The sequence below is a fragment of the Pangasianodon hypophthalmus genome, chromosome 30 (genome assembly GCF_027358585.1).
Source record: "Pangasianodon hypophthalmus isolate fPanHyp1 chromosome 30, fPanHyp1.pri, whole genome shotgun sequence".
NCBI lineage: Eukaryota > Metazoa > Chordata > Actinopteri > Siluriformes > Pangasiidae > Pangasianodon > Pangasianodon hypophthalmus.
Window position 1 is genome coordinate 9,061,482 of NC_069739.1, and position 19,107 is coordinate 9,080,588.

The 19,107-nt window shown below is 38.2% G+C and overlaps 1 protein-coding gene across 1 annotated transcript; it reads left to right on the top strand.

Annotated features, from left to right (window-relative positions):
* si:ch211-221n20.8 (multiple epidermal growth factor-like domains protein 6) lies at positions 1-18,446 on the top strand. The gene is made up of 22 exons (XM_053231912.1): positions 1-139; positions 1,707-1,808; positions 1,937-1,997; positions 2,116-2,226; positions 2,971-3,096; positions 4,024-4,164; positions 4,272-4,397; positions 6,249-6,371; positions 6,561-6,683; positions 8,324-8,446; positions 8,737-8,859; positions 9,282-9,404; positions 10,965-11,090; positions 11,222-11,347; positions 11,465-11,557; positions 11,653-11,748; positions 13,059-13,154; positions 14,303-14,398; positions 14,487-14,588; positions 14,755-14,860; positions 16,016-16,132; positions 16,223-18,446. Exons 5-22 carry the CDS (start codon positions 3,075-3,077, stop codon positions 16,299-16,301), a joined length of 1,941 nt encoding a protein of 646 aa, XP_053087887.1. The 5' UTR covers positions 1-139; positions 1,707-1,808; positions 1,937-1,997; positions 2,116-2,226; positions 2,971-3,074; the 3' UTR covers positions 16,302-18,446.
* The last annotated feature ends 661 nt before the right edge of the window (positions 18,447-19,107 follow it).

The window sequence follows — 19,107 nt, forward strand, 5'->3', positions numbered from 1 at the left end:
AAAGTGGAGAGGAGTCTGTGAGGGAAATGGAGAGGAGTCTGTGAGGGAAGTCCTCCATTGCACTACAGGATGTGGAGTCACTCACGACCCCCTCACTAGCTTCTCACTCCAGCAGCGAGCAAAGTCGCCTCTTCTCCAGGTGTGTAATCTTCCCTCTCTGCTGTCTTTGCTTTAACTCTTAGCCTAAATCTTCGTCTTGTCAGGGTTACTTCACTTTTTTGTTTTCTCTGATACTTCCTTTCCTTTTTTTCTATGTTCTCTCTAGGTTTGAAAAGGGTTATTTATGGCTACAGTATCAGTATCAGTAGGATGGAAAGTCAAACTAACAGTTCGGTTTTCACTAAGGTGAAATAAGAGTTAAAGGTGCAGTAGTCGATTTTGTTTATTCCTTAATTTGTACAAATAACCTGAAAGATTTGTAGAACATGATTTTTAAAAACAGTAGATTAAAAACAGTGGCCTTAGCAAAACTGTATTTGGTCGCTGTTTTCTGTTTGGAAAACAGATTTCCGGTCCGGAACTTGTTTGTGTTTGATGTTATTCCAAACCTGTCAGTCATTTTATAGACACTCTAAGGACCAGTGTAGATCCTGGGGGCGGAGTTTCGTGAACATAGACAGGAATTGGTTGTAATAATTAAAAAAAAAAATCAAATGTTAATTTTTTTTTTAAATACCTAATAGTTAAACGCCTAATCTTGGGGCTGAAAAAAGTAATGTTATCTAATGCACCTTTAATTAATACGTGAGTTTCCAACGTGTAAGCTGGTTAATAAAAAAATGTATGAGTGTGTGATTTGCCATGTATTTCTTCAGGTCTCCATAATGATAGAAATGTCTCTGGTGGCTCGTTTGGCAGTTCTCCATGATGTAGCTTTTATTTGAGAGATTAAAAAAGTCAAAAGATTTCCTTTTTGTTAGTAAGGTTTAGTTTGTGTGTAGGCATAACATTACTTAGCTACAGTAACACAAGACATACAGTACTGTGCAAAAGTCTTAGACACATGCAAAGAAATGCTGTAGAGCAAAGATGCCTTCAAAAATAATGAAATTAAATGTTTCTACATAAAAAAAACTATTTAAAAAAAATTATAAACTATATATATATATAGTTTACTATATAAACTATAAAAAATAGTAGTCTCAGGGACAATTTGTGCAGTTTTATAAGGAAATTAGCAGCCTTCATTATGTTTTTTTGTCTGAAAAGTGGTCTCTTATGTAATCTGCTGCTTTCTTTACATACAAACATTTTCTGTAACATTTAATTTTATGCTGGAAAACTAATGTTTGGAAATCTAAAATGTTTTTGTACTGAATCAATAATGTAGAAGTCAGAAAATAAAAATCTGTAACAAAGTTTGTACTAAAAAAATAGGATGCCCAAGACAGTACTGTACATCACATAAAGAGTTATATATGTGTGTGTGTGTGTGTGTGTGTGTGTGTGTGTGTGTGAGAGAGAGCGAGAGAGAGAGAGAGAGAGACAAAGCAACACAGATTTTCTTTGTTTGAGGAGCATGTGCTACATATGACTTTGAAGTTATTAACAGAAAGGTAGGCTAATAACAGGCTCCACTGAGCATCATGTCTGGGCTTGAGCTCCAGACTCGGAACAGGGATAGCACTATGTGAGATGTGTAGCACGTTACAAAGGACAATATGTTTTACACAGTGTAAATATCTGAACTTTATTGTTGCCCCTAGGATGGAAATTCCGACTGTGCTTTTATTGCTAGCAATCCAGAACTGTCTCAGCAGTGGACTGGGGGACAACGAGGTCTTCGAACCTACGGATACACAGACCAGGTACCAGGTCTGTTTAAAAAGTTTCAGCTGTTTCATGAGTTTCTTAGAAATGCATGTGCCTGGTCTAATTTAATGGAATAAAAATCCAATAATCACGATGCGACATTCATGTCGTTATTCATAAACAGAAACAGATTGAGAACACCAGACTTCTGGATATCAACATCAGACAGAACATTTCTGCCACAGGTAAACACTCAGATATGCAGACACACATGGTTTCAGTGTTTATTCATGCTTCATTATTCATTCATTTATTCATATGGTTAACCAAACCTCAATTTTTTTTTTTTTTTTTTCACCTCAGACCTGACTTCCAGCCCAACTACCAGCCTTGTTAATGATATAGTGCCTGTGGAGGGTCTCAACGTCTCCTGTGCTGTAGGCTACACTCAGAAAGGGGCTGCAGAGTGTCAGGGTAGGACATATACACACCCTATACACACATCCTACACATAAAGGCATAAAACAATACAAGATCTTATTCTGTTGCTAAACCTTATCAGCTGTGACCTGCACGTAAGTAGACTGTGCATTTAGACTTGATGTTATAAATTGTATGTGTGTTGTGGTAGCCAGTAGTAGGTATATATAATCTGGATTATGTAATCTGATTACCAGAAAAAGTATTTGAAAACAGAGTAGGATATGTTTGAAAATACAAGTTACTTTGATAGGATTTCTTGGATTTTTTTACTTACTTAATATCTGTCACTACAACTGAGATAACATCACAGAAGATTTATTAATGCTAGCTCAAAGTCAAATTCAAATTCAAATTTTATGTGTCACATGCATAACCATACACAGTACGACTTGCAGAGAAATGCTTTTTACAACTGTTCCAACATAGAAAAGAAAATCTAGAAAAATATAAAATATAAAGAAAAAAAATATATATATATAAAGAAAAATATTAAGTATAAGAAAAATATATATATAAGTGTATAAGAATATATATATATATATATCTCCATCTTCTCCTATATATATATATATATGGGTTAATAGAAGATGGAGATGGTTAATAGTAGATTACTATTATTTAAACACGTTTTCCGTACACTCTGGTGTGGTTCATGCGACACCGCCCCTAGTGGACAAGCTCATGTTACGTGTACGTAATGAACATATTTTCTCTTTTTTTTCTCTTTCATGAAAGATATTAATGAGTGTGAGCAGGGTGATGAAGGACCCTGTGGCTACCACAGCAACTGTACCAACACCCCAGGCTCCTTCTTGTGTAGCTGCTTTCGTGGTTATCTGATGAGTTCCAGTGGTTGTCAGGGTGAGGCTTTACAAAATTACACATACTGTGTTCTTTGGAATAGTGTCACAGAAATGCACAAAGACAATGTTTTGGGAATTTATTTACTTATTTATTTTGGTCCTGTTCAGATTATAGAGTTATAGGCTACGTCTACATGCACATCAGATTCTGTTTAAGGTCTGTATTCGGGTTGCAGCCATATTCCAAATACGATGTTTATATGCGTACAGGCTTCGGAATATTCCTATATACGTGGTTGTTGTAAGTAGGCCTGAGTTGCCTACAGGTAAGTATCTGTTAGCACCCACAATTCCTTGCGGAATGAGCATGCGTATATATCTCCTTTCAGTGGATTTTCTGAATAAGGTGTTAAAACAGGCATATTCCAGGGGTGGGAATTGAATTTGGGGAATCAGAATATTGTCTTAATCTGAATTGGGCAATCAGATTGTGGCGTTTACATGCACGACTCAATACTAATCAGAATATTGGCAAATTCTGATTAATATTGGAATATTGATGTGCATGTAAACAGCCATAGTAAACTAGTAGCAGAAAGCAGAACATATCACTAATTTAGTCAGTTAAATTAGACTGTTATCCATCTCTTCATTTGTGACTTCTGTTACGTTCTATGAGTATGTTTGATAATTGTATGATTCATTTGCTGGATAATGTTACACTGCAGCTGAAGCACTGTAAGCTAATTGTTCATGTTCTGCTTAGCATGTACTTGTTCTCAACCAACCAGGGTGCAGCACGTGGTCCAACTGTTCACTGTATTTGTTCAAGCCTAAAAATATCTTTAATATGATTATCTGATTTTTTTTGTAAAGTGTTTCAAAGAATGCTTAATACCATGGGGTTAGTATAGTTACACAGTAACTAAAGAACCATTAGCGAATTGTCCGTGCTGTGTTTAATAATGTTGTGTATTTGTTGTAGATGTAGATGAGTGTGCATTAGCTGCAGTAACTGGTCTACAGGCATGTGGGAGAAGGGCGGCGTGTAAGAACAGCCCTGGTTCCTTCCACTGCCACTGTCCTACTGGATTTGTCCTTGGACTTGACGGACACAACTGTGTTGGTGAGTTCTTTGCTAGGTAAAATTCTGACTTGGTGGCGTCTATGAATAGAATTATTAGCTTTTATGTGTTACATCGTCCCATACAAATACATTCTTCTTTCACACAGATGTTGATGAGTGTACTTTTGAAGAGAGCTGCAGAAGGGAGCTTGGGAATGTCTGCGTGAACACAGAGGGAAGCTACAAATGTGTGTGTCAGCCTGGTTTCAGAGAGGACAAGGCAGCCTGCATAGGTGTGTGTGTGTGTGTGTGTGTGTGTCTGTGTCCATGTATGTTTGTGTACCTTTAAATGTGGAAAAGATAGATGGCATCACTTTCTTCCAGTCTGTCTTCTGTTACTCTCTGTACATGCCACTACCACACAACTTAACTCAACTTAGGAAAAGCTTCACGAATAGCTAAGAAACCAGGTGTGTAACATAATAATAATAATAATAATAATAATACAATAATACAATAATACAATAAACATATTCCAGTGCTGAAGCCTGTTCATAATCAAGACTCAAAATGCTTTTGATGTTAAATGCCAATATTTTGTATATTACCATTTTCTGCCTAGTTATGAAATACGATACTTTAATGATTATAGTTAATCATAGTAAGATTACTGAGTCTCTTGTTTACATCCCAGAAAACTTTATTAAATTAAATTAAAACTTATTATAATGCAGATATTGGGCCTCATTTATCAATCTTTAAGTAAAGATTTGTGTAGAACTTTGTGTAAGCCAAATCGAACAGAAAATATCTGCTGGATTTTCAGAAAATGTAGATTTTCTTTATACTCATGTTAATTAATCCTGATCACCTGTAAATTTCCAAGAGTGTACACGGCACAGCTAATTTCCTTTTTGCTGATGCCTAGAAAACTACATAAAAGGCCAAGCTCACACAGCTGAAATGGTGAAATCGAATTTCTCAGAGGTAGAAGTGAAAATTATTTTGTCTATGCCCCTTAAAAAATATTATTTAAAAGCGTAACAGCGCCTGAAAACCCAAAACCTGTAGCTGAATTACAGAAAAGGTGAATTAGATGTGAATTAAGTGAGGTGAACAGAAAACGGCTTGTCATGAAAATGGAGAAAAAATATATATCTACTGTACCCAGGTGATCGTTGACACCAAGCACATCACACAGAGAAACTGCTGTGTTTAATAGTTATTTTAACCAAAAATACACAAGCTATTTAAACTTAATAAAAAAAAGTGTAATCCTTATATAAAAGTCCAGTAACTCATCGCAATTTATGTAATTTCAAGCCGATCAATTGAGGTTTACATTTGTTAGTCTTCTTATATGTAAATTCACACGCACCCGGGAGCACGAGTAGGATACGAACGTTTTTTCCTAAATTACCTAATTTTCATATATACCGAATTTCTTGCGTAAACACTCCTACAAATGATTTAGAAGAAGAGTGGAGGTTATTACAACAGCAAACGAGGGACTAAACCTGGAATAGGATGTTCAACAAACACATGAGTGTCATCGTTCAGGTGTCCACATACCATGGCAGCCCTCCCATGAGCTGTTCTCTGAGCTCCATATTAAAGTATGAAAACCATGAATACTCCACCTGTTGTTCGGATCTGTATTCATATTCATTTAGGACACATTATCGATTCAAGCTGAAGAATGTATTTGGATTTGGTTATATCCCTACTGTCTATATTTATAAATGAAGCTTTAATTAAAACTGATCAAGACCTAAAATTAATAAAAATGAATTAGAATTACTAGACAGAATAGAATTCACTTATCTATTGGCAGGTGAAGTTGGAAAGTTGTTCAATTTTCGTCCTGATTTTGCGTAACACTCCTCCATTAAAGATGCCGCGTTTCATGTGAATTAGATGTAAATGAGGGTGAATGTAATGTAAAGAAGGGGTTAATGGACGGGGGCTTGTTTCCACACAGCAGAAGCTGATGCATCATTTGATGCTCTGACGCTCAAATCGCAACTCGTTTTGATGTCATTACAGCAGTGTCATGAATCAGGTGCAGATTCGTTCGCATGTTTGCAATGATGGTGAATGAATGATGGTCATTGCACTTACATTTCAACACTTTTCCTTTCTAGACGTAGATGAGTGTGTTGAGCTGGAAGGTGTGTGTACTAATCAAGGGGAATGTGAGAACACATTTGGGAGCTATAAGTGTGTGTGTTCACAAGGATACCGTGGCAATGGGACCCACTGCACCGGTAAGACGCATAGTTAACTTTTTTTTTTTTTTTTTAATTCTTTTTACTCTCCTTCATTCTATACAGATTCTATACAGATATTTTACACTGTATTTTTGAATCATATTTTTTATTTTGCCACCACTGTGAATTACAGATGCTAATGATAACATAAGTCAGTATCTTATGTATGATACACTGTCTCTGTAGACGTGAATGAGTGTGTCTCAGGGCTTCATAACTGCAATGTGAACGCTCGCTGTGGAAATGTGATGGGCTCATACTTCTGCCAGTGCCGTCAGGGCTACAGTGGAGATGGTCACTCCTGCTACGGTCAGTCTCTGCTGTGTTTCAGTGTCTGTTATTCCAGTTACAGTTTCTTTGGGGCTGATCATATATACATTTTCTGGAGACACTACTGAATATATATATATGTATATATATATATATATATATATATATATATATATATATATATATATATATATATATATGCATTATCAATTAATTGCAGTACCGAGTGCATCGTTTCTGTCTCTGTGCTGCCACTTTTCACTACTGTGAAAACAGTGAGACATCTCAGAAGCACTCCTAAATGCTCACTCATTTAAGAGTATTCTTAAGCTTAAGGAAATTTTGTACATCGCTTTTATTCTTAGACCTAAGTGTAGGACTAAATTTCTAATTTTATGGCACTTAAAACCCAAGTTTTACATGACTTTATACATACTGTCCCAGATAGTACTGTCAAGGAATGTTAATCCAAAAGCATGCAAATATAAACAGAAGCTAAAGCAAAAATGCATGTTAAAAATTACCAAACAAACCCAAACTACGTTAAGGCCCAAAGGTCTGAGGTCGGGATTTTATTTCATCATTTACCAAAATAATTTCATGACTCCATATATTATTTCACTTAACTGCTACTTTTGTATTGTTCAAAAATATCCAAATGATTTGAAAATACAGACAAGTAACAAATTAATAGTAAAACAGCTGGCTCTGTAATGTTGTAGGGGCATTTCTATAGTTTGGCTCCCCTTGACTTTTAGTAGGAAGTGTCACTGCAGATCAATACAAAGATCTTATGACCTTTATCCTATAACGAAACTTTTCTATCCTGATGGAATTGGTATCTTCCAGTATGACTCTGCCCCCATCCTCAGGGCACAAGGGCTCACTGAATGGTTCGATGAGTAGGAAAATGATGTAAATCATATGCTATTGCCTTCACAGTTACCAGATCACAACTCAATTGAAGAACTATGGGATATTTTGGACCAATGTGTTACACGGCACTCTCTACCACCATCCTAAAAACAACTGAGGGAATATCTTTTGGAAGAATGGTGTTTATTCCTACAGTACAGCTCCAGAAGCTTGTAGAATCTGTGCCAAGGGGTATTGAAGCTGTTCTAGTGGCTTGTTGGATGCCATATTTTATTCTATTGAACAATACTGGTGATAAATATTACTGTCTTTTAAGAACTTACTGTAACAATGGAGACTCAGGCACAGTATGAGAACCCATTTGCAGAACATTTTAATAAAAAACATAACGTCCACAATCCCAGTATCTTAGTCGTATAAACAGTCCAGTGTCTAAAACCATCCAAGGCAGTAATCAAGACCAAAGGGACACCCCAAAGACGAAGTCGAAATTAGGAGAGCAAGTGTCTTGCACAGAACAGGCATTTTCAATATAAATGGCTCAACACAAGGTAATGGCAAGGCTTCGCAATTAGTGAGCAATTTTATAGGGAACGACCAGGAAGTGACCCGGAAGTGTATGTGATCATTAGAGGTTCCCTCTGGAGGGACACTATCCAAAATCTCACTTACACGTACACAATTATCTTACAATTAATATGGTCCTCAAAGTGTCATAAATCCTACTGCTTTCAAAAAATATGAAGAAAACCAAAAACTAATGTTTCTTCCATTGTTGTTGGTGTTTGTTGCTATGGTAACAGATATAGACGAGTGTGCTATAAGCAACGGCCTTTGTGCGCATAACTGTGCCAACTTACCAGGAGGGTACAGCTGCCTATGCAATGCAGGATACACACTGGCTGATGATCTACACAACTGTACAGGTACACATACAAATATAAAAAAATAAAACAAAATAAAAAATAAAAAGTTTGACCTATCAGATATCTATAGTCCATGCCAAGCAAGATTGTTCCTTCTGTCTCCTTTTTTTTTATTACAGATCCCTCATGGTTAACTATTTAAGGTGGTTAGAATTCTGTCACTGACTGAAAAGAAAAAGCGTACATCTCGACCGCATCTGTAATGTCTGTTTTTTTAATTCTACTAGTCTTTATTTTACTCTTTCCCCCTCTCTCTTTCTCTCTCTCTCTGCCGTTCTCTCTTTCTGCAGAGGTAGATGAGTGTGGGAGTGGCAATGCGACATGTGAGCAACTTTGCACCAACACACCAGGCTCCTTTCTCTGCTCCTGTCATGCAGGATATCAGTTGCACATTGATAGACAAAGCTGTGTTGGTGGGTACACACTGCAAATTTAATTCCACCTTGTGTGATTTGGTTAAACGTACATCTCAAACAAAGATCTGAGATCTGAGCTCTGAGTTTACGCATAGAGAAGAGAGTCGGAAACAGTTGAATGCAGAAGCTTGTTTCATGTCTCTTATCATGAAATTAATGAAGCAACAAATATTTGATGCAAGTTAAATTTTGTACTTAATTGTGTATTTTATTAATGAGATTTTTAACAGGTTTTGTCCTTGTGCTTGAATACTTTTAGCTTTTAGAGATCAGTGCACAGAATGTTGCATTCATTGGGATTGTGTTTACTATGAAATTGTTCACAGCTGAGTGTGTGTGTGTGTATGTGTGTGTGTGTGTGTGTGTGTGTGTGTGTGTGTGTGTGTGCATAAACGTGCACACACCTCTGTGTGATTCAGACATAGATGAATGCAAACTGCAGAATGGGGGCTGTTCTCATATCTGCACAAACACACCAGGAGGACATGTATGCCACTGCCCTCCTCCACTTCTGCTGGACCACCTCAACTCCACCTGCGTCAGTATGTTACATCTGTGTGTGCTTCTGTTGGTGTGTGTGTGTGTGTGTGTGTGTGTGTGTGTGTGTGTGTGTGTGTGGTTATACTTAAATTGTTTATTTGACGTTAGGCACAAATGAACAATCATAGCATTAACATTCTTTTGTGATTATGGGACAAGTGTTATGTTCGCAAAATGGTTTCTTCACTGATTGAAAGTATAATTAATTTATGGTTGAAAAGCTCTTTCTGTTTGAACTTTAAAGTCTTGGCAGTGGAGCTATGTTGATTTCTGACCACAAAGATAGAACACTAAAGGGGAAATTAATATTCAGACACTTTTTGGTTTTGTTATTTAATATACTTCTGGAGCATATATCCACTTCACATTTACACACACAATGTCTTTTCACTTTGCAATTATAAATATTAACAAAAAAAGCATAAACAAGCAAAAAAACCAAAATTGACAGGGAAAGAAGTATTCAGATTGTTGTTCCTGCTGCTTTCAGGTTGTCCTGCAACTCTTTTATAATAACTGCTGGCTTAATTAATTAATTAATTAATTGTATTGATAGGGATGTTTAAGTACTCTCAGTGTCCAGATACTTATTTCTCCTCACTATACATCAAATGTAAAATATGGAACTGGTTCTTTAGGTTCTTAATAAGGTCAAAGATTTTCAAACCCATATTTTATATTTAATGAGCGACAAAAACATTTTTGTGGACATATTTACGGGGTATTCTCTGCGTTGCCGAAGCTCTACCTCACACTTTCTGGTGTCAGGTACATTTCAGTAGACTGTACTGTAGGCTCATCTGCTGGAACGACACACTCAGCCTTATCTGCTGTGCTGTCTAGCGTTCTGAGGTCACTTCTGCCACACAGCCACACACCACACAATGCCCAAATGAACTAGAGGCACTCAATGAAACTCAGTTTTTTAGCATTACAGATTTTCTGGATGTTCTTGCTGCAATACTACTATTCTCTTACACTACTCCTATTCTCTTAATTGCAAAGGCAAATACAACGGTCAATACAGAACGCGCATGGAAAACATTCAGGTTATGTGCAATTCAAAAAAGTCAAATAATAAAGATAATGACAAAACATCTGCCTTAAGCACTAGTGTACACCAAACAGGTGAACTGTGATAATGTGATGGCCTTATGAGTGTTTCTTTACATACATTTGGTTTGTTTTCAGCAGTATAAAGTCAATACAGAATAAGATCAATGCATTCACATTTCATGGTTATTCCATTAGCTGCCTATTTTTCACTTACAATAAATTGCTATGCTTATATTATTACATTGGAAAGCAAATAATTTCAAGTCAGTATTTTAAATACTGATCAGTCCATTACTTGATTAATTGTTTGATGACTCGACTACAAAATTACTTGAAAAAAACAGTAACTGGTTCTTTAAAAAAACGTTAAATTGTCCCAGATGGCTGTAACTGCCCCTGAGCGCTAATTCAGAAACACAGATTTTTAGTGTGAATAGTAATATTAATATTTAAAAGATTGAGAATAATGTGTCTCTGCATGTATGTTTGTATTGTCTTTCTGATAGACATTACTTCATGCGCCTTGCGGAATGGTGGCTGTGATCAGCTATGTTCTTTGGGAGCCGAGGGACGTGTTAAGTGTAGCTGCAGAGAGGGTTGGGAGCTGGACACTGACCAAAGAACGTGTCTCGGTAACAACACACACACACACACACGCACACCTCACCTAACGAATTGCTTAGTAAGAACTGATGAGTTGAAAAAGTCTCACTGAATCGCTTTTTCATTCTCTCTTTCACGCTTTCTTTCTCTCCCTCTGTAGACATTGATGAGTGTGTGATGTTTAATGGGGGTTGTGAACAAGTGTGTGTGAATCAGGCAGGCAGTTTTAACTGTACCTGCAAGCCAGGGTTCGAACTTCGCACAGATGATCCTACCAAATGCCAACGTGAGTTTTCCCTATCTAATACTAATGTATAGTTTTCTGTTTTTAGGATCTCCAGCTATTCTCATCCTTAAGTTCTTATTCTTCCTCTCTTTCTCTCTCTCTGTTGTCTTCTCTCAGCGGTGTGTGAACCTCCATGCCAGAATTATGGCGTGTGTGTCGCACCTAACACCTGTGACTGCCCTGCTGGCTACCCAGGCCCTGGTTGCTCAGGTACAGTGAATGTGAGGGAGGTTGTGTGTTATTTAAAATGACTCCCAGTGGTGTATTTTAGAAAGCTTAAAAGTGTGTGTATGTGTTAAAAACAGCTATGTGCTCACCACCCTGTGCTCATGGCGGGACTTGTATGCGCTGGAACACTTGTCTGTGTCGTCCTGGCTGGACTGGAGAGGGTTGCCGTACAGGTAGCTTACTAACCCCCTGCACACATAGAAATTTCAGTTATAGAAATATATTCAGAGCAGAAACGAACTGGTCTTCTAACTCACAGGTGTCAATCAAGTAATGAGTGCAATATTGTACGTAAATCTATTTATTCAGTAAGATATTGTCCAAACAAATAAATAATCACCCAGTTAAACCTTTATATTTACTCTTTTTACGTACACATTGACAGACGATTGGAAATCTGTTTTAGATTCACGACAGTTCTGCCCACAATTAAGCTAATATTTTTTTTTAAAAGTTTGAAAGCAAAAATAATGCATCATTCATTTTCAGTAAGCACTTTATCAAGGTCAGGGTCACGATCCATTTACATTTACTCTTTTGACTCTTTTGGCGATCACTTTAAAGTTGAGCTGAGCAGATGAAGTTTAAGGGCCTTGATCAAAGGCCCAAAACTAATGGTTTGGCGGTGTAGGGATTTGAACTCACAACCTTTGGATCAGTAGTCCATGGCCTTACCAATGACAGACCACTGCCACCCACCAGTTCCGAAGCTTATCTTGGGAATGCTGAGCACATTTTTATGTGCCGGCTGCAGATTTATGTGTCACAATTATACCCTGGCACACATGGGCTATGCCGGGGAGAACAACCGTGTGGACTTAGAGGAGTTAAAGCTATATTGTGTAGGAGTTTCTGTGTAAAAATATGACTATTGAGTTAGGGGAGAAGAAAAACTATGAGCTATTGAGAGTCAGCATGAAGTTCTATATGTCATACACCTGTTCGTATATTGTATAACAAACATTATCACACTCCAACTGGAGGCACAAAAAAAGTCCAACTACATTGTGACTGGCAGGAGCCACAGCCAATCAGGAGAGAGAAAGAGTGAAAGAATCTGGTATTATATTATATTTCCCAAAGTACCAAAGTAAATAGTTTGTCACAACACCATTTAGGCAAACTGCTTATTGTGCATTATGTGCTTCGGGACTGTAGATGTGTGAACTCTGTGTGCAGCTGTGAGATTATTGTGCACAGTGGAGAACAGCACAGTGCAAGCAATAACATTCATTCACAGAGGGCGAAATGACCAAATCTTATAACCAACATAAAGCAAATGCGTATCTGCTGCAAGTAATGCATTTCTAAAAAGGCTTCAGTGTAAATTGGCCTGTGATATAGTGATAGACACCAAATACCAAAACGCAACGCTCAGTGTAGTGACCTAGAAAAAAAAATCACACAATGTTAGGACACACAATGTTATTAGCAAAGACTTAGTACTGTAAGTCTGTTTTTTTTGTTTGTTTGTTTTCTAAAGCTGTGTGTGAGCTGCCGTGTGGGAATGGTGGTCGGTGTGTAGCTCCTAACGTCTGCCAGTGTCCCTCTGATTATACTGGCCTGCAGTGTCTCACTCGTGAGTATATGAGTTTGTTTTTGTAGCCCCACTCATTCCCATTGTGCTGTTCTGAAGACAGGAGGTGTGGTATTGCGTCTCACTGATTCTCGCTTTTCCTGGTTATGGAAGGCTCTCGCTTAATGCCAAGACAGAGTGACTCAAATACCTTAGTCGAGTCCAATTATGATTCAGCATGCATGAAATTCAAATAAAATGCCAAATCATTTATTCTAATACTAACTGAAATACACAGTTCAGGTAACTGCAGGGGAAACATCTGCTAAAGCTGTTAATCATTAATTTACATAAATGCGGATTAAACAGTATTAAAGACAGTGGCCAGTGACAAATGAGAACGAGTGCCCATGGGATTCCAACACAATAGCCTGCACTTTCAAGTTCCAGTTTTAAGTATATAGTATAAGTTAGCGTTGAAATTCAAACTTTGTGAAACTTCTGCAGGGTGTAACATCGAAAATCCCATTATATTACCAAATCTAATGACAGTAATGCGTGGTTCTAATAATCTAATGGTCAGATTATTGGGATTTCTCCCCCTCCTCCCCATTTTTCTCCCTAATTCTTCCTAATTTGGTCTTGGCCAGTTCCCTCCCACCAGCCTACTCTCCTCTATCATACGACAGCTACCAATCAGGAAGGGTGAAGGCTAACATACTTCCACTGAGACCCGTGAAGCCACAGAAGTCACAGATGCCCATGATTGGCTTAGTGTTGCTGTGATTGACAGGGGAAAACTCACTATAGGAATAAAGACTTCTATAAGATCGACAAAGATTTCGTTATTGTTGTTATAATATGAATGTCTTAGTTTATGAACTTGCTAAATGAAATGCAAATGAAATAGCAGGTGCTGAACATTATTGTTTTTTTTCTCTCCCACAAGCTTCATATCTGACTGTCTTCTCCCGCTCCAATGAGAGTGAAAACTGCTCGAGATTTTTTTCACTTGCATGCCACATATTACCAGACATGTCTTTTTCTTGCTGACTTTCTGTGGAAAAAGTCAGCAAATTGTAGGCTAAATATTTCTGTTCATTTTTTCTCTGTGTTGTCCAACAAACACAAGCACATGCATCTCCATAATCAGGAAGAATCTGGTTTGGATTGTGCTATGTCTGTTACACTAAATCTGAATATGTGTTTAGCTCTCTGTACTCCTCCTTGTCTGAATGGTGGGAGGTGTGTGGATGTCAACACCTGTAGCTGTGCAGGAGCCTGGCAGGGAGCTCGCTGTCAGATAGGTACGCACACACACACACACACACACATACACACCCCTGTATCACTTATTGCATGTACCTATTTCCATGTATATATATGTTTTCTCAGAACCAGTGCTATGTGTGAAGCCCTGTAACAATGGTGGAGAGTGTGTGGGGCTCAACAGGTGTCGATGCTCCACTGGCTTCACAGGGGATCTCTGTGAAAAAGGTCTGTGTGTTTTCACATGCTTATTTTCAGCTCCTAAATGATCTTCATCTTAACTTAATTTAACATATGCCGAAATATATGAGCATCAGGTTTTAGTAAGATTTTTAACTTGCTTGGAAAACTTGTCTCATTGGACATGTGTGTGGGTGTGTGTGGATGTCTTTAGCTGTGACTATGCCCTGTGTGCCACCCTGCCAGCATGGTGGCACCTGCAGCCCTCATAATACCTGCACCTGCCCAGCAGGGACCAGCGGCCTGCGGTGTGAGAAGTTGTAAGTACCATTGGCACTAACGTTATGTTGATTATATAATCACTGCCAACTGTGGACTGCCATTTTCAGGTCTATCTACAGATGTTCTATGGAGTTTAAGTCTGGGCTTTGGCTGAGCCACTCAAGGACATTCAGAGACTTGTCCTGGAGCCACTCCAGCATTGTCTTAGCTGTCTACTTTGGGTCGTTGCTCAGAGATTAATCTTCACCACACTCTGAAGTTGTGTGCAATGGAGCAGGTTTTTTTCAAGGACCTCTTTGGATTTGGCTGCATTCAACCTTCCCTCAATTCTGACCAGTCTCTGCCAATGAGAAGCACCCCATAACATGATGCTGCCACCACCTTGCTTCACCATAGGATTGATAAAAGCTAGTTGATGAGCAGTACCTGGTTTTCTCCAGATGTGGCGCCTGGAGTTCAGCCCAGAAAGTTCCAGTTTTGTCTCATAATACCAGAATTTTTCTCTCTCCAAGAGTTCTTTAAGTGCTTGCCTTATGTCTTTTACTCTGGCCTTTTATGCTTCTGTCTAGCCACTTCTACCATGCCTGGGTGATGGAGTATTTCTGAGATGATTGACCTTCTGGCAGGTTCTGCAGTCTCTGCAGAGGACTTCTGAGGCTCTCTGTTACAGTGGCCATTGTGTTCTTGGTCGTCTCCCTGTCCAAGGCCCTTCCATCCTGTTCACTGAGTTTGGCTGGATGGTCAGCTCTAGGAAAAGTCCTGGTGGTTCCAAACTTCTTTCATTTCACAATGAAAGTTCACTGTGCTCCTGAGATCATTCAAAACTTTAGAAATGGTTTTATACCTGCCCAGGTCTATGTCTCGGCACAATTTGATCGTAGATGTGTAAAGAGATTTCCCTGGGCTTCATGCTTGGTTTTTGGTCTGACATGCTATTAGGGAACTTTAAACACAAAATCATTAATGCAGCTGCCTGTCTGACTGTAAGTGAATCTATGGACCTGCTTGTGTGTAATAGTTCGCACTACATCATTTTTATTATACCATCGATAAGACCTCATGAAATAATGTGTTACTCATCCTTAACCGTTTCATTTTATTGTCAAGCTATTGATAGACATTAGATTTCAGCTCTCTAAATATAATGACCTGCTGTCACTGTGACTAAGTATCTCTCTTTTTCTTTTTCTCAGGACTTGCCCAGTGGTGACCACAGTAGTCAGCATGACTCGAGCAGTGCGAAAAGGTTTTAAAGAAAGTTATGTAGATCGCTGTGGACCTTTGGGGGTCCTTCTCTGCACCAAGTACAGGTATACATGTATCTGTCTCACATACGTGTTTATAAAAATATACAAGCAAAAATGTACACACCTTCAAAGGCTGTGTTTCTGTTTTTACAGGATAAACCAAGCACGCGTGTATCTACAGGCATACAGAGTGGGATACAAGATCCAGTGTCCGAGTAAAACAGGAATATGACCCACACAATCCAACCAACACATAGCCCCATCAACTTACACACAAATACACATATTTGATGTACTGTATTACATCCCAACACTTTTAATATGTCTCTAAACTAAACTCTAAACTCTAAAAGGATTACTTTTAGGATGAACTTTCAAACAGTAAGTGGATGTATGTATGAAGACATTAGACTTAGTAGACAAACTAAGTCATAAGGAGTCTGATAGGTTGGGCAGCTTCTGGTCTTTAGAACTGCTATCCTTCTATAACATTAAACAAGTTTTAAGCCAGGGCTCGTCAATTAGACTTGGCATGAGGCCAGATTTTCACAGCATAAATACTTTCTGGGCCTAAAATGGATACCAACCTTCATTGGGAAATTATTATATTACACCAATTGAATTTTCTTAATTTGAAAAACAAGTTATGCCTTCAGTATAACATAATTGTCATGTACACCCTACATAGTGCACTATATGTAGTTCATGCTATTTGATATTCAACCACAATAAATGTGGTGAATATAATGTGGCAAAAGTACAGCTCTCTACACATTCTCACTCCTCACTGTGTATTTTTTTTTTTTGACTAACAGCACTCATCGCAAGCACATATGCAAACATCTCTAGCATGAGAGTGTATCGGCTATGTGTTGTTCTGTTTCACCCCTTTCTACCTGTCAGGGCTGGTGTCTAACCTGATATCACCTCATGCACATCACAAAGTGACAGTGATATAGTATTTGCTACGAATACCTTCATGCCACATCACTTCTTTTCGCTGTCTCTATTTGCGTATGTACGCATGCTGGACTGCTTGTAGATTTTTGGAGTTAACCTATTTTGCTTGTGACTATGGACTCTCAGCTTTTCTCAGCATACTGATTGAGAAACTGCTTGCCTGTCACCCATGGCTCATGAGATTTTGGTTACCTAGAATCTTTCTAGCTCAGAGTGGCTGCTGTAGCCACATTGACTGGACTGGACTGGACTGGACTGTCAGCACTCACAGAACTGGAGAATGTGTTCCCCTCCATTCTCTCTCGCCCTGCCAGTAACCCGGCACATCGACTCACTGCTCACCTCCTGCCCTCAGCTCACAGACCCACAGCTAACAATTCCAGTGACTGAGCTCTATTCAGCTCAAACTGCCATGGACTTGTGCTCATCTGGCTAGTGCTTGAATCTCACGTAGTCCAAGGACAGCCACAAGCTGTGTGCTTACTGCTCAGAGACTCCCTGTGCCGAATGCAAATGCCAATGCCATCACGGAACTGGCAGGGTTTCTTGTTCAGAAAAAGGACAGAGATTTCCTTACAGTCATGTGACCAGGGGAGTGGCGCTTTCATCCAGAGATGGTGCAGCAGATCTGGTAACAATTCGGCCAGGCACACATGGACTTCTTTGCCAACATCGAGTCAACTCATTGTCTCGCAGACGAACAGGCCTCTGGGACATCGCGCATTGTGTTTCCACCTCCTTTGCTGATTCTGCTCATGCTACAAAGAATTCAGATATCGACCCAGAGGTGTTAGACACCGCCCCTGGCAGTGGGTCGGGGTAAAATACAGTTATCCAGTGTTCATAGAAACACAGTTATACATATTTTGAACAGATTCTCCTGGTATCATTTATTATTCTTCTGTGTAATAGACATGATCATATTGAATAGGCTGTTTTGGGTGAGGTTTTTTTTTTTTTTTTTTAGAAAAATGAATGAAAAGCTTTATTACTTTAACCCCTTTGCTCTTTTACTCATTCTGTTATATTGTTATATTATTGATCATTCAAAATGGAAGTTACCATTTCAGCCAGGAAATTCATCCAAACCATAAAATACAAGCTCATGTCCAAATGTAGAAAACAACAACAACAACAACAACGTTGATTTTAGTTTATTGTATATATGGTACATTATAATGGTCTTGTATGCCAGTGTTCACAGAGCACCATTACTTTCATTTGTTAACTTTAAAGCAAAACTTCCTGTTACGCTGTGGCATTATAAAGTCTGTTACTAAAAGGTTATTTTGCTGGACTGTAGTGTTTTATATGTTTTGTGGGTTTAAGCTAAAATGGCTTTCATATTTGTCATTTTTACACTTCAAGTATTCTTGAATAAATAAAAACAAATCCATTCCAAAATGATGCATCTGATTTATTTAAGGCTTATCCAATAAACTGCTTTTAATGATGGATAGGATGAAAGGAGCAAAAAAATAAAAAGAAGTGAAAATCAAAATGACAGCAACTTCATGTAAACTTCTCCCCATTTAGAAGAGAAAAAAAATCTTAAGGTCTCACTTTCTATCGACTCAGAAAAATACAAAATACCTAGTCACAGAAGATCCAACCAGGGTTCCATTCTTCTTCTCTCCTTCTCTCTCTCGTATAGTTCAGAAGAAACTACTTTTATAAGAACTTTTATATGGACCAACAACTCGGACCATATTAATTTGTATTTTGACGACGGTCAACCTTTAAAACTACTCAGGTTCATCTTACATTGACATTCCATAATCAAATGTTCAGAAGTACGGAAAAGTAAAATGAAGATAAGCCATGTGTAATGAAGAATATGTGAAAATTGTGAAAGATTTTAAGTATTTAGGTATTTTACTTGATTTACTAGATTTACAGATAATATATTGTTTTAAAGGACTATGCAATGATTGTATCTGCTGAGGAAGAAAAAATATTTTTTCTGTAACTTAAGATGCAACAGAGCTTAACTTATAACATCTCCACAAAATGAATTGTTGCTACACATGCTACTTCTGAGATGCCAGTGATCCTGACTCCTTCTGCTCCCCGGACCT